The sequence below is a fragment of the Cupressus sempervirens genome, chromosome 3 (genome assembly GCF_028749045.1).
Source record: "Cupressus sempervirens isolate cs-2001-9-10 chromosome 3, ASM2874904v1, whole genome shotgun sequence".
NCBI classification, from domain to species: Eukaryota; Viridiplantae; Streptophyta; class Pinopsida; order Cupressales; family Cupressaceae; genus Cupressus; species Cupressus sempervirens.
Window position 1 is genome coordinate 823147873 of NC_143120.1, and position 24248 is coordinate 823172120.

Genomic DNA, 24248 nt, shown 5'->3' on the forward strand with positions numbered 1-24248 from the left:
AGACAAAGATAGTCTTTGCAATGATATTGTGCCTCATTCCGGAATTAAACAAAGAATAATTGATATATTTGTTAATTATACGTAGTTGTTATGTTCATAACCTTTTAGGATAGAAAGGTGTGATTCATTTTTTAAGACATGACTTTTGGATTTGAAAAGTCACCCTCTTCTATTTAATATGTATAAATAAGAAGTGGTGGTGAGAAGAGACATAATTGACATTCAAATTCATATTCTCAAAGAAGAAGAGTTTTATATTATTTTGTATGGAGGGATAAGGAGCTTAATATGGTTCTAATGTAAATTCTATTATATTATTTTAATAATAAAATAAAAGGTTCTTTGTTTATTATTAAAGGCGTGGAGATTTAAACTGCAGATGAATCGTCCTTTGTAATTTTTTTTTGGAATTTTCTATACAATTTAAATGTCAGATAACTAGACATGGACATTTAGCATTTAAATTCGATAATCACAAATAGTGTGAAATATTTAATTGTTTCCACATTTGTGTCCAGTTTGTCTCCCTACCAGAGGAGTTAAAGTTCAATCCGGACTAATTTAAGGTTGGATATATACTTGATATGTCACATCTTGATTATTTAATTGTTGGCAATAAAGTGTATAAAACATTATAAAGTTGCACGTGAAAATTCACTAAAGTTGACTCTATTGCTCAAATGAGTAGAGGCACTGGTCTTTTTATTATTGAAGTCAGAAAATCTATATATTCCTTCCTACAAGCATCAAATCCATTATTTACAAATCTTATACAAAACATTCAATTATTCAAACATTCAATATTTAATCCTATTTTGCTCGAGTTCAAGGACTTTGCCAGCCGGAGAACTTTAAAGCTTAAATTCGCTATAGAAAAGCCTTGAACCAGGCAATCAATGTTTGAGGTGAAGGTTTACCTGCCTGGGGGTAGCGGAACCTGAAGTGCAAGGGAATCGAACGTGATGACCCCTTTTTAACCCCTTGACCTAAAATACAAAATTTAGGTATAAGTTAGGGAATCGTCAAAATTTGGCAAACCTATGACCAACATTTTTATTAAAATGTTTGAGGAGATGAGTATTTAATTTAATTTACTTAATTCATTTGGAAGATTTCTTCATATGGTACACAGAAATCTTTCTCTCTCCTTATTACGATCATCTTGGGATGGAAGATTTTCAGTGCAAAGGGCGCGTGAAACAGACTACAAGCGGTTCCCTAGAGGATATCCGTCATGTGCATGAAATTACTTCGCCTCTCCCTCCACCAACTCCCTATCTTAGGATTTCGTAATACAAACGAGAAGTAGATCTCTATGTACTATAATTGAAATGTATTCCTAATATTATTTAAAACTTTAAGAATATATCTTAATATATTATACCAATATTCTTTGATGCAATATTATTTATGTCATATATTTATATCCACTCTAATGTATATGTCATCCAATATATATATATATATATATATATTCACTTATAGCATGTATCGACATTACCAATATCACTTTAATGTTTTACTCATACGAATTGCTTTATATAATTCATTAATCATTTCGTATCTATATTGAATTAAACGAATTTAAGAATTAACCTAACTCACAACGTATAATCATTATTAATGGAATTCCACATATAATTCAATGTTGATACCTTTATACAAGAACTTAACATCAATTGCTTTTTAATTTACTATATCCATATCTAATGTGTAGAATTGAACGCCTCTATATTCATACGTACCTGACTATGTCTAACAGTGTTACGTGGGCAGTAATATTAGTCCTTTAGCAATGCAAGGACTGATTTGTACTTGATGTGGGGACTATCTACGATGGGTGCGAAGTTGCCAGTACGTTGGCACAGAGATTATCAATACGCTCTCGCGGAGTTTGTTGGTGTTGATACACAAATCTTTACGTGGAGTATATAATGTTTGTTGCACTTCCCTTTTCCTATTTAAGATATCCTTTTTTTAATTATTCTCTTTTGCTCTTCTTCGATGTCCCTTTCAAATTTGACCTAACCCTAATTAATATTACTTTGAGCAGACGTGATGAAAAGTCGTGCCCACAATATATGATGCTTTTCCATTGTTATTGAATGTTATGTGGTTAATTAGGTTTACGTTTAGGCTTGTTTGATTTTATTGAATTGAAAGTATTTATAATTTATAGTAATGGTAAAGGTTAATGTATTTTAAAGTTAATGTGTAGTTTATTATAGCATTTATTTAATTAGTGTATTTTGGAATGAGTAATATATTTGTAGTATAATTATGAGGATGAATGATCAACATTTTTATTCAGTGGTCATTAATTCAACATTAATACTATGAGTTTTAATTTGTATGCTATTAATTGATATAATTCCACAATAGTGCTATTATGATAATTTATTGAAGATATTAACTTTAATAATTTAAACAAATACAGCATATGTTTGATAAAAAAGAAATACATTAATCTTGGCTCATGACAGTCCCCCCTTCCTGAATTTGCTTGTTCCCAAGCAATGTTGAGTGAGAAATGACTTCTTCTCCCACCCATGTAGCATCTTCCCTGGGAAGATTTTTCCATTTCACTAAGTATTCTGGAATAGTCTTGTTCCTTAGTCTCCTATCACGCCTTTCAAGAATAATCTCAAGCTCCAAGATGAGCTTTCCTTCATTGTCTACTGGTGGTAGATCAACACAAGGGCTTATATGTTTCCCAAGGACTTTCTTAAGTCTGGATACATGAAAGATATTATGAATCCTGCTATTCTCAGGTAATTTTATCTCGTAGGCTACTTCTCCTATCCTTCTTAGGATCCGGTATGGTCCATAGAAAAGTGGTTTTAATTTTTCTACTCTGCTGACCTTGAGTGAAGATTGTTTGTAGGGTTCTAGTCTTAAGAATACCAGATCTCCAACTTGGAATGACCTTTCCACTCGCTTTTGATCAGCATATATCTTCTGTTGGTTTTGAGCATGGTGGAGATTATCCTTGAGAGTTTTCATAATATCAATGCTTTGTTGGATGAAATCCTTGGCTCCTGGTACCCTGCTCTCTTGAATGATCAAATCTCCAAATGTAGTGGTCTCATATCCATATAATGCTTTAAATGGACTCATCCCAATTGACATGTGATGGGTGTTATTATAGCAATATTCTCCTAAGTATAATCATTTGATCCATGCATTTTGTTGTCCTGTCACATAGTTTTTGAGATGACCTTCTATCCATTTTTTAACAATTTCGGTTTGTCCATCCGTTAGGGGATGATAACTGGTGTTGGGAGTTAACTCAGTTCCTACTAACCAGAAAAGTTCTTTCCAAAATAGGCTGAGAAACTTGCTATCCCTGTCACTAATAATATTCTTTGGTAACCCGTGTAGCCTAAAAATTTCTTTGAAGAATAACTCTACTATTTGTGGTGCCTTATAATGTATGGATATTGGAAAGAAATGTGCATATTTAGTCAACCTATCTACCACTACAAGGATGGAATCTCTTTCTTGCACCTTTGGTGATCCTGTAATGAAATCAATGGAAACGCTTTCCCACTTTTGGTTTGGGATGGGTAATGGTTGTAATAAACCGGTTGGGTAGTTCTGTTCAGACTTATTCTTTTGGCATGTCATACATCCTTGGACATATTTCATAATGTCCTTCTTTTGGCCTTTCCAACAGTACCTCTCCCTTATCTTCTTGTAAGTCTTGTAGAATCCAATGTGTCTAGATAGAGGGTTGTCATGATATTCCTTCATAATTTTTCCTACCTTAGAATTTGCTACAAGCAATATCTTCCCCTGTATAGTATGAGTTCTTCAATGATTTTGAATTCATCATTGGGTATATTTCCCTCCATGATCTCATTAGTTCTTGGATCCTTAGCATATTCTGCCAATTTCATTTTTCCAATCGCTTGTGATACTAGTAATTGTATTCAATTGGCCTTGCCGAGATAAAGCATCTGCTACCACATTATGAGTTCCTTTGACGTACTCAATATCAAAATTATATGCTTGGATTTTACTTACCCATTTCTGCTAGCGATCATTAAGGTCTTTCTGATTCATGAAGAACCTTAAGTTGTTATGGTCTGTCTTAATATTGAACCTTCCACATACTAGGTATTGTCTGAATTTGTCCAATGCGTGCATGATAGCCAACATTTCCTTATCATAGATTGAGTAGTGCCTTTCTGTCTTTGAAAGTTTTCGGCTCTCGAAAGCAATAAGGTGTTTGTTCTGCAGTAGTACTGCCCCAATTCCTTCACCAGAAGCATCACACTGTAATTCAAAAGGTAGTGTAAAATTTGGAACAACTATGACTGGGCAAGAGCTCATTTTTTCCTTTAACTCTTCAAAATCTTCCTATGCTGCCTCATTCCATCCAAAATTTCCCTTTTTTGTTAAGTCTGTCAAAGGGGATGCTAACTTGGAAAAATTCTTCACAAATTGTCTGTAGTAGCTGCATAAGCCCAAGAATCCCCTAAGTTGAGTTAGGATTTTGGGTTTTGGCCATTGCCTTATTGCTTTAACTTTTTCTTCATCCACATTTAAACCCTTGGCACTGATTTTATGACCCAAATAGAGAATTTCTTCTAACCCAAATTCACACTTTGATGCCTTTGCAAATAAGGATTCAGATTCTGATATGCTTAGGACTTCTTCAATGTGTTGGAGGTGCTCCGACCATGATTTGCTAAAGATAAGAAGGTTGTCAAAGAAAATAAGGATTCATGCATGATTGGAAGGTGGCCAAGGCATTAGTGAGGCCAAAGGGTAGAACTAGAAACTCGAAATGCCCATAATGACATCTAAATGCTGTCTTGGGAACATCCTCCTTCCTCATTCTGATTTGGTGGTATCCCAAAAGTAAATCAATCTTAGAAAAATATATTGCTCCATGAAGTTCGTCTATGAGTTCATCCACCCTAGGAATGGGATAGCGATTTTTAATAGTTTTCTTATTTAGTGCTCGATAATCTATACACATTCTCATTGCCCTATCCTTCTTTTTCACAAGTACCACCGGTGATGCAAAAGGACTGGAACTAGGTTGAATATGTCCCATTGCTAGGAGTTCTTGAATGGCTATTTCAATTTCATCTTTATATTTTTGAGGATGTTGATAAGGGGTGGTAATCATTGGTTTAGCATCCTTTTCCAATTCCATAATGTGTTCAAATCCTCTTTTGGGTGGTAATCCTAGTGGAATTTCTTCAAACACTCTTCGATGTTTCCTAATGATGGATTCAATATCTATATGGATGGTTGATTCTTGTGGAGTAGATTTGTTTAGTACTAAACATTGTGCAACCCACTCTCCTTGACCATGCCATAATATTCTTTCTATTCTTTTGCATGAAACTAGTTTTACAAAACCATCAGGTATTCCTTCCAATGTTATTTCTTCCCCTTTGTGCTCAAAATGATTCTTCAAATTGGGAAGGTCAAACTTAAAACATCCCAAAGAAAATATCCATGGAGCCCCCAAAATTATATCTGAATCTAGTGGAACCATATGCAGGTCCTCTCTGATGCTGTGTTTTCTTCCTAATGTGATTTCTTGTTGTGGAATCACCTTTGTACATCGTACCAATGATCCTGTGGCTTGAACAGCAGTAAATCCCTTGAACTTTTTAGTTTTTAATTTCATTTTGTTAATGAGTTTTTCATCAATGTAATTATGGGATGTTCCACTATCAACTAGTGCAATGACTTTCTGTCTATTAAGAGTGCACCTAATTCTTAAGACTTGATGCTTAGAGGGTTGAGCAATAGTGGCTATCGCTCCATATTCTTCTCCTTCTTTCTCTTCTTCATTGCTTTTGTCACATTTTGCCTTTTCTTCCTCAAGATCTTCTTCCGTTCTTTGGATGCGGCCTCTCTTCCCACATTTATGTCCTGGCCTCAAGATCTTTACCGCAATTGCGACAAGGGTTTCTTTTTTGGTTGCAATTATGGTCTGGCTCCCATGGCTCTTGGCATTTGAAGCATAAATTATTTTTCTTCAACTCCTCTCAGTCCTTTGTAGGAACAAACCTTTTGTATGATTTATCTTTTTTGTGAGATTTTGAGTTGGGCTTATTCCATGATTTGTTATTCGTGGTTGAGACCTCTAGTCTTAGAGCTCTTTCAAAAGCATTGTCTAAGGATGAAGGCTTTAGGGCACTTACTAGACCTTTTAATGAGTCTTTTAATCCTTCTATGAACAAGTAGGTAGAGCGTTCATCATCTACTCCTGTGACTTGGACTGAAATCTTTTGGAATTCTTTAATATAATCCTCCACTGTTCCTCGCTGCCTTAGTTGAGTTAATTTCTTAAAATTCTCTTGGGGATGCCTTCTATCAAATCTCTTAATAAGTTTTTGAGAGAATTCTTCGTAAGAAGTGACATTTTGATGCCCTTGAGTAACAAGGCCATGGTGCCACCAATCGTGTGCCGTGCCCTCTAGGTGAAGAATCGCGAATTGATGTGTCTTCTTCCGTCATCGGACTAAGGGTCAGATAAGTGTTCAATTTTTGTAGCCAAGCGCGTGCAATAGACTTTTCTAATCCATCAAAATTTGGAAGTGTTACTTTATTCACTTTGCTTCTAAAGTCTTGATTTTGATGTCTTCTTTCTCTCCTAGGGGTTTCTTGCCTATTGGCTTCACAGAATTCTCTAAATGTTACTAGCTCCCTAATTTCTGGTTCAAGGCTGGCATAAGCTCTTGCATTCTCAATAGCATTATTGGTTGTCTGTCCCTCTTCTTCCATTGAGGGGCCCTCCCTAGGTAAGAAAGTGGGTTTGGGTACCTAAGATGATGAAGCTCCATTATTTTCTGAGTGGTTTGAACTTATGTCTCTTCCACCAGAATTATTGTTTTTAAGATTGTTTATGGAATTTCCCATGTTTTGCAGTGCTTGGAGAAGTGCTTGGTTTGATCTCTCTATTTGTTCTGCTAAAGTTCGGTTTGCCTGTTCCATAACATTCCTAAGTTCATTAGACAATTGTTCGCTCATTTTTGCTCCTTTTCTCATTTACTATATTTTTAGGATGGCAGGATCATGCTCTGATACCACTTGTGATGACCCCTTTTTAACCCTTTGACCTAAAATACAAAATTTAGGTATAAGCTAGGGAATCATCAAAATTTGGCAAACCTATGACCATTATTGTTATTAAAATGTTTGAGGAGATGAGTATTTAATTTAATTTACTTAATTCATTTGGAAGATTTCTTCATATAGTACACAGAAATATTTCTCTCTCCTTATTACGATCATCTTGGGATGGAAGATTTATGGTGCAAAGGGCACATGAAATAGACTACAAGCAGTTCCGTGGAAGATATCCGTCATGTGCCCGAAATTACTCCACCAACTCCCTATCTTAGGATTTCGTAATACAAACGAGAAGTAGATCTCTATGTACTATAATTGAAATGTATTCCTAATATTATTTAAATCTTTAAGAATATATCTTAATATATTATACCAGTATTCTTTGATGCAATATTATTTATGTCATATTTATATCCAATCTGATGTATATATCATCCAATATATATATATATATATATATAGACACACACACACACACACACACACACACATATAGATATAGATACATACATATATACACACACATATATATATATCGACATATATACACACACATATATATATACATATTCACTTACTTATAGCATGTATCGACATTACCAATATCACTTTAATGTTTTACTCATACGAATTGCTTTATATAATTCATTAATCATTTCATATCTATATTGAATTGAACGAATTTAAGAATTAACCTAACTCACAACGTATAATCATTATTAATGGAATTCCACATATAATTCAATGTCGATACCTTTATACAAGAACTTAACATCAATTGCTTTTTAATTTACTATATCCATATCTGAAGTGTAGAATTGAACGCCTCTATATGCATACGTACCTGATTGTGTCTTACGTGGGCAGTAATATTAGTCCTTTAGCAATGCAAGGACCCGTCTGTACTTGATGTGGGGACTATCTGCGATGGGTGCGAAGTTGTCAATACGTTGGCACAAAGATTATCAATACGTTCTTGCAAAGTTTGTTGGTGTTGATACACGGATCTTTACGTGGAGTATATAACGTTTTCTGCACTTCCCTATTCACTTCTCCCTTTTCCTATTTAAGATATCCTTTTTTTAATTATTCTCTTCTGCTCTTCTTCGATGTCCCTTTTGAATTTGACCTAACCCTAATTAATATTACTTTGAGTAGACGTGATGAAAAGTCGTGCCCACAATATATGATGCTTTTCCATTGTTATTGAATGTTATGTGGTTAATTAGGTTTAGGTTTAGGTTTGTTTGATTTTATTGAATTGAAAGTATTTATAATTTATAGTATTGGTAAAGGTTAATGTATTTTAAAGTTAATGTGTAGTTTATTAAAGCATTTATTTAATTAGCGTATTTTGGAATGAGTAATATATTTGTAGTATAATTATGACGATGAATGATCAACATTTTTATTCGGTGATCATTAATTCAACATTAATACTATAAGTTATAATTTGTATGTTATTGATTGATATAATTCCACAACAGTGCTATTATGATAATGTATTGAAGATATTAATTTTAATAATTTAAACAAATACAGCATATGTTTGATAAAGAAGAAATACATTAATCTTGGCTCATGACATCAAAAAGTATTCCCATTCGTTGGCCAGAACTAATTGAGAAGTCCTATTAGAGAAGTGGCAAGCTCTTGGATTTCCAATCCACAGTTTTGGGAACCAACAGTAAGTAAATTCTTTTAAGACTGCTCCCTAAGAGGAACAATTTGCATCGATTTCAACAATTTTAGGACTCAAGACAAGTGGAGAAAGTAGAGGTAGTTCTGCACATTTGGCATGGATCTATTAGATAGCTTCATCATGTGCACTAGTCCATGTGGAGGGGTTCTTGTTTAGGAGCTTGTTTAGTAATGCCCTGTCAGAACCAATACTTTGGTAGAAAAAAAATCCCAAAAATCTTTGGAGTTCATTGACATTGGTGACAGAAAGATTATGTATTCGGGATAAGATATGGCTTTGAGATTCCATATTTCCATGGGGAAGGAGTTTGGTGCCTATAAATATAGTAGATTCGACACAAAATTGGCATTTGTTAGGGTTTAATAGGATACCATTTTGAAAGCATACTTCAAGGAATATTTTCAAATGCTTAACATGACTCTTTGGAAGGTTTGAAAAAACTAAAATATCATCTATGTAGGGAATCAAAAATTTGAAATATGGGCAAAACAAATCGTACATGTCTTGCTGAAAGATAGACAATGCAATCTTGATGTCGAATGGGAGAATTGTCCATTGATAGAGCCCTTGCAATAGAGAGAAAGCAATCTTAAACTGATCAGATTCTTTGAGCCTTATTTGCCAGAAACCCTTTGACAAATTAAACTTCAAATAGATGTTAGCACCAGAAACACATTGTCATATATGTTCTTTAGAGGAAAGAGGATATTGATTATCCAATAAGCAAGCATATTAAATCTTGTAATTAGCTACTAACCTCGTTCATGTACTTCATTTCCATTTTCATCCTTTTTTGGAACATGCATAGCATGACAGGAAAATGGTGAAGATGAGGACTTGATGAGACCTTTAGATAATAAATCTGCAAATCTCTCTTTTGCACATCTCGGGCTCTAATATGCTAAAGAGAAAGTAATTGCATGCACCCGAGGTATTATCTATTTTCCATTTGCATTTGTCTTGAGAAGTAGATAACACTCGAGATTTCGTTGAAGTTCTGTTAAATCTTTGGAAAACACCTTTTCTTTGCACATTTCTTGTATTTCATGAAATTCAGATTGAATTGCATCAATTTGCTTAGTAATTCAACCTCGACTATTACTTCGTTTCTCTTGAAATAGTTCAATTTCTTTTCTAGTGTTGCATTTTACCTAAGTCATGGAACAGAAACTCCTTTGAACTGAAAACAATCATTAGTGATAGTACATGGTTCTCCTGTAACCATAGTATGGCTATTGAGAAGCCCATCATAACCATCAAGTTCAAACTGCACAAAATTGGCATACTCTACCTGATTGGCAGAGAGAACATGTACAAACCAAAGAAGATGTGCGATTTCCATTCCCAAAGCATAGCTTAGTCTGAGTGGCTTGCCATTAATCCTTTGGAAAACACAGATAGCAAGCAATATTAACATTTGCACTAGTGTCAAGCTAAAAGTGAAGATTATATGGTTTGATGGATGGGAAATGGACTAGGAGCATGATTCCAAGACATGTTGTAGTAGAAACCACAAGTATTTTGTGCAGATGTGTTGGTGAATCCATTTCATCTCACATATTTGGCAGACTCCATGTTCTATGCATGTCATGAACAATGCGCTAAAGAACATGGGGAAAATCGGCTAGATTAGACAAGTGATTAGTCATGGTAGAGAGGTGTAGATGTTTATCTACATTCACCATACTTCACATGCACTCTTCAAGGGCTTCCCGAAGAAGTTCCTCAAACCAATTGAGACTAGGTATGCTTCGTATTACATTCTCTTGGACAGAATGCTTGAGTTGCAAGAGCCACTGCAACTCATGGTTATGACACAGGAATGGAATCGGCAGTTTGAGTCCAAAAGAGAGCAAGGGCAAAGGGTGAAGGAGACAGTGAAGAGTGATCAGCTTTGGGCTGATGTAAAATACAAAATCTCCATTAATGCTCAAGTTTTTGAGGTCATCAAATATGGTGATGGGATGCACTTACCCTTGAGAGGTTTATGAGTGCATCCATTTCATGCTTGGCCAGATGAGGATTGTTGTGCATGAGAGGGACCCCAATCTAGCATTCATTATTGAGCACATTCAGCCTATCATTCACCGCAAGTGGGAGAAGCTGAACGCTCCCTTGCACATAGCTTCCTATGCATTGAATCGTATGTGGTACATGCCTAGGCCTGGTAGACTTATACTATTTCAAGATGATGAGGTTAAAATTGAGTTCTTTGGATGCATTGGTAAGATGTTTGATGATGAGATTGCGACCCAAATTTTCTCAAAGTGGATGGTATTTGCCACTCTTACATGTAATTGTTAATTTAATATTCATTAGTATCCAGATATTAGTAACTTTAAAAATTAATTTTACTCTTGTGTATGTTTATGAGACATGACATTATATTACAATTCATTATATTCCAAGATACTCAAATTTGGCAAAAATAGACCTTAGAACTATGGCACCAAAGCATCCCATATTGTGGTGAAAATGTCATGGATCACAAAGGGCAAAGATCACCACACTAGCCACCCAATTCCTTTCTTAGGTTTGCAGTTCTTCATCTTTATAACTTATAAGTTTAACCTATTCAAGATTTTAAATTTAGAATTTTAGAGTTTTTGTTTTCTAATTTTCTCATAGTGACCATTTGTTTGCTATCTCAGATTTCTAGTTCCTCGACTGCAGAGAGAAATTGGTCTTCATCCAACTTCACCCACTCTATTAAGAGATATAGACTTAACTCTAAAAGAGCAAAGAAGCTAGTTGTTGTATACAGTCTCTTGTGTATCATAGATCACAAGACATTAGGGTACAAAGAGCCTACAACACAATGGGATGTAGAGCTAGAGGATCTAGCTCAAATTGGTGACAACGAGGTTGCATCAGAAGCTGATGCAGGGGTAGTCATCATTCCTTTTAATAGACTTTGATGAAAAGGATATTGAATCCACTAGTTTTAGTGATTAGGACTTTGGTTTGGGGGATGATTAGTCATTAGAGGCCTCCCATTGTTACATTTTCATTTTGTCATTTTGACGTGATTTTAGATTTTGACATGTGTAGAACTTTGTACTCACTTTGATATTCATCATGATTCATTAGATCATGCTACTCTCGTCCTTGTAATCATGATCATCTTTATAAAATACACTATTTCATATTTGAATAATAATTTGATCATTTATATGAATCATCAATCATATCAATATTTTACTGTGTTGAATGTTAAATGGTTCTTCATTTTGCAATTTTGCTATGTACAAACTTCAAATATATTGTATTTGGTGTGTTATACTGAAAGATTTTCATAATTAGCATTTTATGTTATATACATATATATATAGTATGCAGCCCCCCGCCCGCCACCCTCCTTCCCTGCCACCATCCCCCCACCATCCCAAAATTGAAGCCCTTTTTCACCTGCACCAAAAACTTGTCCCAACATCCCCCTGTCCCACCGCACCACTGCGCTGGTGTTTCATTGCTTGAGTGTCAAAAAAGAGAGTAATTGCAGAGTATCTCCATTGCCATACTGTTTATATCTCCCACATGAGACTTCCAGCCTTGCTGTGGGAACCTTACGCTCATATGCCTTGGGTGCTGTGCCAAATTTTATCCAGACTTGGAAGCTTTGCAGTATTTAAAGGGTCTGTATATGTTTGGGAGGATCTCCATCAAATTCGAGGCTGTGCGTTGGGATCCAGGTTCTTATCTAGCTGCAATTCTGATTCAAGAAATTAATAAATGCATTTCCTTGCATTGTATGTATTGGCAAAGCAATAAGAATTGTTTCCAATTCAATTTTCGAAAAATAGTTTCAGTTTTATTTCCATGCAAGCATATTTGTTTTTTTTCCAATAATCATCAAAATTAAAGAAAACATATATTTTCAAAATGCAAAAAAAACATCAGTTGCCAGTTTGCATTGGGGTTGAACCAGCAGGGGTCATCACATTAAAAGCCTCATAGACCAGTAAAGTTGTGAAAATGAATGTGATTATCAGCATTAGAACACAAATACTTAGCAGATCTTTGTGAATGATCCAGAAATAGTCAGAATGAAGGGTTTGGCTTCAAGATGTCAGTTCCTTATGGTTTCAAAACATTTATGATATTCTTTGTAGGGGTAGATAGTCCAATGGAACAGTTACTAGCATCCAACAATTGCAGAAATGCCTCTTCCTACACCTGTTGATCGAAGAGCTAGTTTGAGAAGGTCCATAAATTACATCAGATACTAGTAACCACCCAATGTGCATGATGCGACATGGAAATGAAATACCTCAGGCAGCTCTCAATCATCATGCTTGAATGTCTATCCTTTAGAGTGTGTTTCAGTTTATATTTTGATACAAGTCATGCTTTTTACATATTTTATCTGTGTTAAGGTTGCAGAACTTACCCATTTAGTGACGATGCTAGTTTTATGCTTGCCATATTAAAAGTGTTTTATTTTGTCTATTTTATTTTTTGTTACTTAGCGTTGCCATTAACACGCAGCCCTTAATCATCATGCTTGAATGTCTATCCTTTAGTGTGTGTTTCAGCTTATATTTTGATAGCAATTATCCTTTTTACATAGTTTCTGGATTCAAAGTTGAAGAAATTACCCATTTAGTGATGATGCTAGTATAGTGATTATGCTTGTCACATTAAAAGTGCTTTTGTTTTTATTCTTTTTTGTGACTGAGTGTTAACACTGGGATGAATAGTGTTTCCTTCCAGGCAAACTAAAACTGTATTTTTTTTGTTAGTTAATTATGACTGTTAACAATGAGATGGATAGTGTTTCCTTCCAGGCCACCTGCCTAATGCTGGAGTTTAAAAGGATAACTGAGAAACTGATAATGAATTCTCAAAATAAAATCTACACATTAAGTTCTAATGTGAATTGCATAATTGTTTAATAAAATGTAATGTCTAGAAAATTTCTGCAAAGAATGAAAATAAAAGAAAATGTATAAATCATGAGACACATAATTTAAGTTAAATTCTCCTTACCAGTAGAACTCGGAACTTTAAGCATTTCAACACAATTCTCCTTACAAATTTTTAAAAACACAATTTCACTTGAAACTACTATTCTAAAAAAGCAACTGAAGAGCCATCAGAACTATTGGAAAAACAATTAAGAAGATAGCTTCTTGAATTGGGAATTTTAGTTTCACTGAAGGAAGCAGCAATGTGCAAAACATTTGAACATAACCTTTTTAGAAGGAAGATCCTTTCTGGTGCACAAAACAAATTTGCAACTACATCCAAAACCTTATTCATCACCGTTGTCTTTTGCTTCAAACCCTTCATACATTCCATAAAAATGCTATACTCTGGATCACTTAACTTTGCCCGTACCTGTAATGTTTTATGCAATCACATAAATCATGTGTTTGATACAATCCTTCCTCTTCTTATGCATCTTTCTAAAGTATTATAATCTGATTTTTGCTTGAACAATGAAACTACTTTAGACGACAGATAAATATTATAACACTGAGAAAGAAAAAAGCAATGTTTACTAACATGTTTCTAATAGTACAGAAAATCATCAATGAATCGTTATTCAGATAAAGTCACGGAGCATCATATTTTGAAATAATTATTAGAAGTCATATGCTTCACAGTAAGATAGCCAGAAAATTGGTTATCCACAATAAGATAGACAGAAAACTGGTTACCTTGACAGTCCTGATAATGAAAATGTAAAATGCATGGTTACCAGGAGACCCGTCTCCCCCCTAAAAGTGGCGTCTCGGAGACCGAGACGCGTCTCGGAGACTTTTCGCGTCTCCGGAGACCTCAAAAAAGGTTGGAGACTTCATGACGAAGTCTCCTGAAGTCTCCCCGTCTCCTAATCCAAAAAGTGAAGTCTCCCCGAAGTCTCCTGATAAAATATAAATGTAAAATATAATATTAAATAATTTTATATATTTTAGCCCTCATTTAAATGTTTTTAATGCAAAAATCTAAGGTACTATATGAATTTTGTAACAACTGCTTGGTGATGTACGTGACCTACAGGAACACGATACAAGTCTAAGACAACATATTGGAAGCTGTACAGGATTGCAGTAAAGATCCCAAATCACATAAATTTATGTGGCTGAGGAATTAGGGTGCAAAAACTGTTGTTAGTGCATTAGAAGATAGTATTACGTATGTTACAGAAATCTGATATGCAAATGCTTGATAATAGTATTATTCCTCATGAAAACCAAGCATCTATTTGCTGATAAAGACTCAGCGATAACAGTGATAGACTAGAGGTTTTATGTATGTTAACATGAATGTATTTGGTCCCATATTTCTGTTTTTTCAAGAGGATATCATGTTTCAGTTTGATGTATAAGTCGTATTTGTTATTCGTACCTGTTTATCTGCTGTTGGCAATATCCTAGTACCAATATAGGAATCTTTGTTAGTTGAATCTGTGTAACTGGAAAAAAAACACTATTACAAAATGATTTACTCCCTTTTAAACTAAGCAATCCTAACTCTTAGTTAGAAAATAGAAGTCCTAAGTGTGTCTCTATGCATGCATTGATGTTGAATAATTCAATAATTTTCACAAATTTTTTGTAGCAATGCCAATTTGTCAGGTTTTAAAATCTATTTCAGTAATGTACTTCTGTATCTGACCGCTTATTATTATTATAATCTTTGACAGTTTGACTCTATGAATCTATTTTAATTTTTGATGTGACAACACTAGTATTATTACTTTATTATTTACTTTAGTCTTTTAGTCTTACGGTATTACTATCTTGAAATTTTGAAATTTTGTATTTACTTTTAGTATTAGACTCTTTAAGTTTAAACTATTAAAAATTTATTTAAAAAAAAAAAAAAAAAATTGCCGTCTCCAAGTACCCCCGTCTCCTATTTGAAAAATTGCCGTACCGGTACCAATACCAGTACCGGAGACCTCAAAGTCTCCCCGTCTCCCGGTGACCTTGGTAAAATGAACCCTTAATCCAATATAAGCAATTAAATATCTATGACACTTTTCAATCTCACAGTTATGCATGCAAAACAAAAATTGGCTGCCTGAAAAAATTGTAAGCATGTAACATATACAGTTTACAAACAAGAAACATGTTAACCAGGATATGACGTTCCAGGTCACTATCTTATTTCTTGTAGTTAGTAAGAAATAAGGAAACTGAAAACAGTAAATCCTAGAAATTTTGTAATTAATGCTAGAATAGTTAGAAGGAAAATGCCAACTGGGGCTGTGTATTGAAAATGCTGAACTTTGTTTAGAAATTTATCTTTGACTAGTGAATACAATTTGTTTGTTGTTTTCTTTTATTCTGATTTCTTTTGTGTGCTTTTGGTATTTTCCAAGGTTTGGATTTTTTTAATAGAATGAGATGCAATGAACAATTTGATTAAACTAAAATAACAACTTCAAATCAAATTACAGTGGTCTAAAACCATCTGATTTCTGATTCATACTAAATGCGCATTACAAGAATCTGTACTAGGAATTTATTGAAAAGAATGAATGTTGATGAATTTCTATCTCCAGTTTTGACCTACTTGCTGGAACTGACAATCTGGGTGTCAATCAAGATAGATCTGCTAAAATTTTATCATCCATTTAATGGTGTCTTCTGTTAGAAAAGCCTGTACTGCTAGCATAGAAAATATACGGCTCAACTTAGAGAGTACAGCTAGCTGGAAACTACAAACAAATCTGCAAATACAATTCCCAACCACCAATTTGAAGCAAACTGTATTGAATTTGATCGAACGCTGTCTGAAACATGCCAAAATTCCTCTCTAGATGTTGATGCCAGCCTCTCCTGGTGATGTCTAACCTGCCTAGGCTAATTTTGCAAATTAATTAACTCAATTCCCACACTGATCTGCCCTTCTGAACCAATAACATAAACTATTGCAGTCCGATCTGCTTATTCCAATCACCTCACAATTCCAATGTAGTCCAAGTTGCTTCATCAAGATGATTTGAAATGAATTCACAACCTGCGGATAGGCTGGGGGAATATCCAACTGGCCTCAAAAGATTCCATTATTGAGGGATCAAATCGGTTGTAGACTCTGAAATCAGAGCTCCAACCAATTCTGAGAATAAATGATAGAAATCATGAATGATGAAAATGGGCTTCAACATGTTGCTTTATCGGCCGCAAACACTAATTCATTTTTAGGGTTGCTTTGCATTTTTTTTATAATTAATTTTTTTAGTTTTCCTTGTCTCTCCCAACCCAATTAGGCTCACTCTTTTTCTTCTTTTTTCTTTTTTCTCAAAGGGGGATAAACGCTTTAACCTGGAGGTATGAACCAGTGAGGCCACAAATGGGGGACCTCATCCCGATTAGATTTGAACCTTGATGGCAAGGATAATAACTCAACAACTTAACCATCACAACATGTCACTATTGACAATTAAGCTCCCTTATTAGTAACATTAAGTTATTCTTAAAAACAACTTTACTCATTTCTCCTGGGCATCATGGCACAAGGGTAGTAAGTTGGTTAGAATAAATATATAATAATAATGTTATTATAGTTATTATAATAAAGTAACAAGTCAGGGTACTACAGGTGAAAAAATATGATATTTAGACCTGATCGATTAAGTTATGCAGATTAATCGAAGTAAATCCAATATATACGACACGATTAATATTAAGTTTTATTATAATAATAATGATCAGTGGATGTTATTAGAGGATGAAGCACGGTAGTAGTTAATGATTCATACATCACAATGAAGGGAATGATTAATAAAAATATGAGAATGGTCAAAGGAACTAATATAAGTTGCAGTCAATATTATTAATTATTATGAAATGTGATGCTCCTTCAATGGTATGAGTCATATTGTCCCATCCTTAAATGCAGCAGTGAATAATCAGCGGTGACTCAGTGAATTGCAAAATTATACATATATATATAGAAAATAACGATAATACAAATAATTAGAATTATATATATATATATATATATAGAGAGAGAGAGAGAGAGAGAGAGATTATTTTTTGATCGCTGCAAATGTAATAGCACTGCCTATAATGTATGTGTTTTCCAAAAGTAATGATCTCATGTGTTTATATTGAGAATGGGCCAGGAAGTCCCTCCATGGGACATGTCTGTTCATTATTATATAATAAATATAATGACAATTATAATTTTTTAAAGTTATATAAATATATTTTCCATTCATAACTAGCATTTCAAGTTCTAGCATTTCATAACTAGCATTTCAAGTTCTATGTGTATACTATAAAACACCCCTCCCTACCCCGTCCTCCCCTTGCCACCATCCCCCAGTCGTCCTGAAAATGAGGGCCATTTTCCCCACGTTCCGAAAACTCGTTCTAGCATACCCCAGTTCTGGGGTAACACTAGAGGAATCCTACCTGTAGATTGGTGTCAAGTGCACTACAACATGGAAACTCCCATCCTCCTTAAGGTTGGCACACTTGAGAGAGAGAAAGGAACTAGGCTTAAATATGATAATTGTTAAATTCATTAAGAGTTATTCATGGATTCTTAAAATATGTTCAATTTAGATGCATAGTAATGTACATTATTCAGCCTCCAAGTGGAGAACATTACACTTATCTCAAACTAAACCATTAGGATTCTCTCTTCCTTAAGATATATGGAACGTAATATAACCAATCAAAGGTGCTTGCATATGATTGTGATCCTATTGGATATTACAAATCAGATACATATCTTCTTGTATCAAAGATCCTTGGACGACAACTATTGACCATTGTTGGAAGCATCCTCCACACAACACTCCATCAATTCATCAAATATATTGGTGTAAGAACACAAGATCAACAACTCTAGTAGTTAAATTAGCATATGTAATATAATTGCACAAAAGAAGCAAATTGCTCAATCATTCTATGAAGCGAGACAAATCATTCAACTAATCTGCAAAGGTGAATATTGTTTTTGTTGCATCTAGTTGAATACAAAATCATTCCTAGGTAGTTAGAAATGTTATTGAATCATTAGAACAAGATTTACAAGTTTTGTTGAATCTTTCACTAAATTTTTGCAAGAATCTCTAGTTTTTAAAAAAATCAAACTCTAGTTGCATTTTATTTTTTAAACTTTGAATGATTTCTAAAAATACTGAAATGAATCTAGATAGGTTGCTTAATTGTTTAACTAGAATATTTTGCCTATTTACTTTCTCTGTGTAGGTCAACATTTAACCATTTAATCAATATCGCAAATGCTCATGAATGGCCACTAGAACCATGCCCATCTAGATTTATAAGCACTTGTCCTAAACGTGCTAGAGATAAGACATCAATGTATGCCTATAAATGATCGGAGCATGGGTAATTGATTTGCATTAAATGTGAGAAAGTAATTCATGGAGGCATAAACCGAACCAAATACCATCTTGCAAACATTGACAAGCATGATACTAGAAAATGTGATAAAAGCACATAGAGATAAAAGGATTTGTTAAAGTCATAATTGCAATTGAAAAATTGCAAAGGAAGACAGCAAGATTAGTTATGAGGGCAGCCATAGTTGAATCTCAAGGTACTTCAATTGACATTAAAGACAAAAAAGTGGCACTTCAAAACATAGTAGGCTCTCGTTTTGACCTACATATCTGAAAAGTAAGAACCCCCTCTTAGTTATACCGCTTCTGCATCTACTTCCTCTAGGAGAGTGCATGTTGATGAACCACCATCATAGACATAATCTATAGCCAATTATTTTGTGCATAGGAACACACATGGAGCCTAGATGGCATGAAGAGGCACATGAGAAAACAAGCATTATTCCCATTGATTTTAGGTATTTCAACAACATACCATTGAATGTGGCATACAATCCTTATTGGCTTCATTTGGCGACCACAATTATAATTCCAAGAAAAGGCTACAAGGCCTCTTCTCACAAGGATTTGGGTGGGAGGTTAGTAAATAGTCCAACTTGGTTTCATTTTATAATTTCAATTGCCTTTCTTATTTATTACATCAAAATTGTGTACAAATACTTAATTTCACTTTGCTCTTGTAGGTTGCTCACACGTACAGATGATAGGGTAAAACAAGTGGTGGATGAGCAAACAAAAGAGTGGAACAAATTTGGCTCGACCATTCTTTTTTATGGGTGGACAGATGGAAAAAGTTGCACCATTATTTTATTTTTGGTTGCTTGGAAGGACAATGTGGTGTTCTTGAAATTGGTTGATGCCTCCAATAAGGTGAAAAATACACGAACATTGGCATTACTATTGGAGAACACTATCATGGAGGTGGAAATAGAGAATGTGGTGCAAATCGCCAAAGGTAATGTGAATACTCACAGAAAGGCACCCCACTATTTTTTGGACACCTTGTGGAGGACGTGTCCATGACATTCTTTTGGAGGACATAGGAAGACTTGATTAACTTACTCCACTTGTGGAAGATGGAAAGCGGATCACAAAATATATCTACACCCACCCTTGGGTTCTACATTTTATGCACTCTAGCTATACACCTCCATAGACAACCTTAGGAGTATGACACTGTTGGTTCCAATTTTAGAGTTGCCCTATTTCATTGTTGAAGACCTTTCCTTGCCTATGATTTCATAATTTCACTCCAAATCTAGATGCCTTCAACCCCTCTTAAATCAGTTTGTTCACGTCTCTTTTCTTACTGATTTATTGGCTATGTCATTCTTGTTTGTTCCAAAAGTTAAAGAATTTTGAACCTGTGAATGTTGTGTTACATACCAAATTTTTGTCCATTTAAAATAATCATATAGCCGTTATATATTTCATATGAATGACAGTTGAATAGTTAAAACTATTGAATGTTATGATCATGTGAAATGGAAATTAGGGTTGATCGTTTTGATTCATGTGAAGATGATTTGTTAATTGTTCGTTACAATTTAACTAAAATGAATATTTATTAATTTTTCTAGTTATAAAAAAAAAAATTTGTGGTAATGGTGGTTAGTCGTTGTGATGATTATGAAATGACTTTAATTATAGTTAACTTGATTCAAATTGAAGGTGACTTATATTGGAAAAATCAAGATGGAGTTTTACTTTTATGCTTAGACATGTATCAATCTGAAGGTATTCTCAAAGAAATGCACAAACGCGTTTGCAGCAGTCATTTTTCAACAAAGACTACAGCACATAAAATCTTACACGTGGGGTATTATTGGCCACAACTCTTTAAGGATCACCATGCATATGTAAGAAACTGTGAAGCTTGCCAAAAGTTTCCTAGCAAGTTAAAATACGACGATGCCCTCCCCCTAAGAATCTTGCAAGCAGAGGAGCCTTTTCAAATGTCGGGGATCAATTTCATAGCAGAGATTAGCAATAAGTCAAGTGGTGGTCATAGCTAGATCTTAGTGGCAACTGATTACTTTAACAAATGGGTGGCAGCCATACCCACCTAGCAATCCGCAAGCAAAGTCGTGATCAAGTTTCTCACAGAATATCTTAACCAGGTTTGGGATTCCATGATAAATTATTGCCGACAATGGTATGTGTTTTCGATCTAATGAATTTTCTGATTTTTACAGGAAGTATGGCATAATTGTGTCTTATTCATCTCCCTATCATGCCCAGGGAAATAGACAAGCCAAATCCAGCAACAAGAATAGCTTGAAGATTATTAGAAGGATGTTGGATAAGAATAAGCGTTCCTGGGATTCTAAATTCAACTTGGTGCTATGCGTTGATAGAATTATAGTTAAATAATCACTGGCTTCTCTCCTTTCAACCTAGTTTACGGTAAGGAGGCAACACTTCCTCTCCATAATTTATTGCCAGTATATAAATTTATGAATAAAGAACAACTAGAAGATATTGATTTTATGGAGGAGAGGTTTAATGCACTAGTTGAGCTTGATGAGGATAGGAGGTGCACACAAGAACAAAATATCAACAAGCAAAAGCAAGTAAAGTTTCTCCATGATAAAAAGACTCAAAACAAATCCTTTAAAATAGGTGACTGGGTTTTAAAATAGAACGCTAAGGATCAAGATAAGGATAAGCATAGTAAATTTGAAGCTTTGTGGTTAGGAACATTCATTATCTTAGAAAATGAAGGACATCACTCTTATTTTTTGCAAGATACGGATGGACACACATTGGATTATCCCATCTATGGGCAATATTTGAAGTCATTCTTCCAATAAAATCAAATTCAGGGAATTTTCTTTCCTTTGTGCATTTTCTTTTTCATATTTATTTGAAATTTCATTGATATTATTATATGGATTAATTGTTGTTTTTGTTATGTTTTTGTAGGTCTGCTTCAAGAGAAAACTAAGATGCTCATATTGCCCACAAGGGGCATATGTCCCCAGCAAAAGCCATTGATCCTTACTTCAGGGCCTCAATTTGTGGGATAATTATATTATATGGCGCCGCACTTATATGTGTTATCGTAATCGGATTGTTGTCAATGTATCCCATTCTCAGAATCATGATTCTTCACTAGTATCTTGTTATTATGAGAATGTCAAAAGCATCAGTGGAAACAACTTTTCAATACAAATTGGCCAAATTCACACTTGCAATGTTAGCATTTTAAAAGATTGTAATCAGTCAGAAGTATCACCAAAAAAGCATTTCCCATGAATGGAATTACATGTTCAAAAACAACTCAATAAGTGAAGTGTGCTAACTACAAAAGATACAAAGATATCATGTGTTGTAACTGTTAATCATTGACAATGTTTTTCACCAAATATGAGGGAATCTGGATATGATTGAGATGTTCTGAATAATAATCATGATAGCAGACTGTGTTGCAATTCATGAATGGTTCAGTACAAGCCCCATATTAGTCAACAAAATATGCATGAGATTTAAGAGTACGTGCGAATGAGGAATAGTGTGTGTCATGTAAGGATGAAAATACTCATATGCACTCGTGGGATAAAAATTATGAAGTCAGCGCTAGAAACATAAATATTGACTTAGTTGAAAAATGTGAAATTGACATTCGAGATTTTACATGGAAGAAAGGAGAAGCTTATGCATATATGAGATCATTGCCAACGTTTTGAGTATGTTTTATCCTGAAAGAAATAAGCCAAGTGTTGGCCCGGAGCATTGTGTTTTGCGTATTAATGTGAGCCAAAGATTGGATCCATATTGTCTGCTCCTAATCAAGTTATTTCGATATTATGCTTGGTTTCCTATGTTCCCCCAAGTTTTCGAGACGAGGACCATAGGGCACAATGAGAAAAGTTTCCGGGACAGCAAAAAAAATTGCCGACTTAGGGGACGGAGGGGAATGGCAAATGGGGAAGACTATATAACAATAGAGAAAATTAAAATATATAGAGAAATTTAATATATTTATATGAAAACATGGATAAAGCATGTACTAATATATAATAGAACCTTAAAATATAAGAATCGGCAGAATTCTGTAATGTCCCTTTTTTAGCATTCATAGCATGATGTTGTCGTTAGCCTATTTCCCCACAGTCTCGTAGGCTAACCAGGACATTAAAGGGGCTTAGAGGCAATTTGGCCTATATAGTTTCAGTTGCAGGTCTTTTTGAGGGGTTTTGAGGCAACTTTGGGTGTACTTACTATTTATAGTAAGTCATTTTGGACATGGGCGGACATCCAGTGGCAACGGTATGTCGATGATAATTGTTTAAAATCGACAAAAAGACTTGTTTATCATTGACAAGATCTGTTATGCATTGATAAAGCTATTTTATAAAGTTAAATTTAAATATTTAACTTTATTAATGCATAGACTATAGTTTGTGGGAAATATTTAAATTAAAAGTCCCCTTTATTTTATAACACATTGGAGACATAAGTTACATAAAGGGAGTTATGTTTTATCCCACATTGAGAAAATAAAGGATGGAGCTCTTGTGAGAACACTATAAAAGAAATGGAAGAGCTTCTTTTATGCATGCTTGGAAATATCAAAGAAATTGGAAAATTTTCTGGAGATTATGTCTCAATAGTTTGGAGGACGAAATCCCTTCAAGCTGGAAATCTTGACGCCATTGAAAGATATGGTCTTGAGATTCAACATAGTAGCAGTCTGAAAAAGCGGAATCGAAAAAGCAGGCTGAAAAAGCGGAATCGAAAAAGCAGAACTGAAAAAGCAATCCAAAAAGATGATCCGAAAAAGCAGTCTGAAAAAAGCGGAACCAAAAAAGCAGGCTGAAAAAGCGGGTACGAAAAAGTAGGCCGAAAAAGCAGTTCGTAAAAAGAAAATCAAAAGGGGCAGCATTGAAGAAGATTATTACAGCCATCTACAACCAGGTTCCTTTATTAGTATTGTTTTTTAGGGTGTTATAAGTTTCAGTTTTAAGTGTGCATTATACCAGCATTATCATTTTGTAATCCATGTAAATGCCAAAAGTCTTGGCCATATTTCATGAGCATTGTATTAGAAATTTCATTGCAAATTAAGAAGATAATAGTTGCTGGTGTCATTTAAGCAATTTAATATCA

The 24248-nt window shown here is 34.4% G+C and overlaps 1 protein-coding gene across 2 annotated transcripts in view; it reads right to left on the reverse strand.

Annotated features, from left to right (window-relative positions):
• Positions 1-24248, reverse strand: part of LOC149569312 (RAD3-like DNA-binding helicase protein) — a 266529-nt gene that overhangs the window by 55142 nt on the left and 187139 nt on the right. For both annotated transcript variants that reach the window (XM_089822038.1, XM_089822037.1), the window contains exon 24: positions 13998-14143. In XM_089822038.1, coding sequence (XP_089678164.1) covers positions 13998-14143 — 146 coding nt within the window. The remainder of the gene's footprint in view (positions 1-13997; positions 14144-24248) is intronic.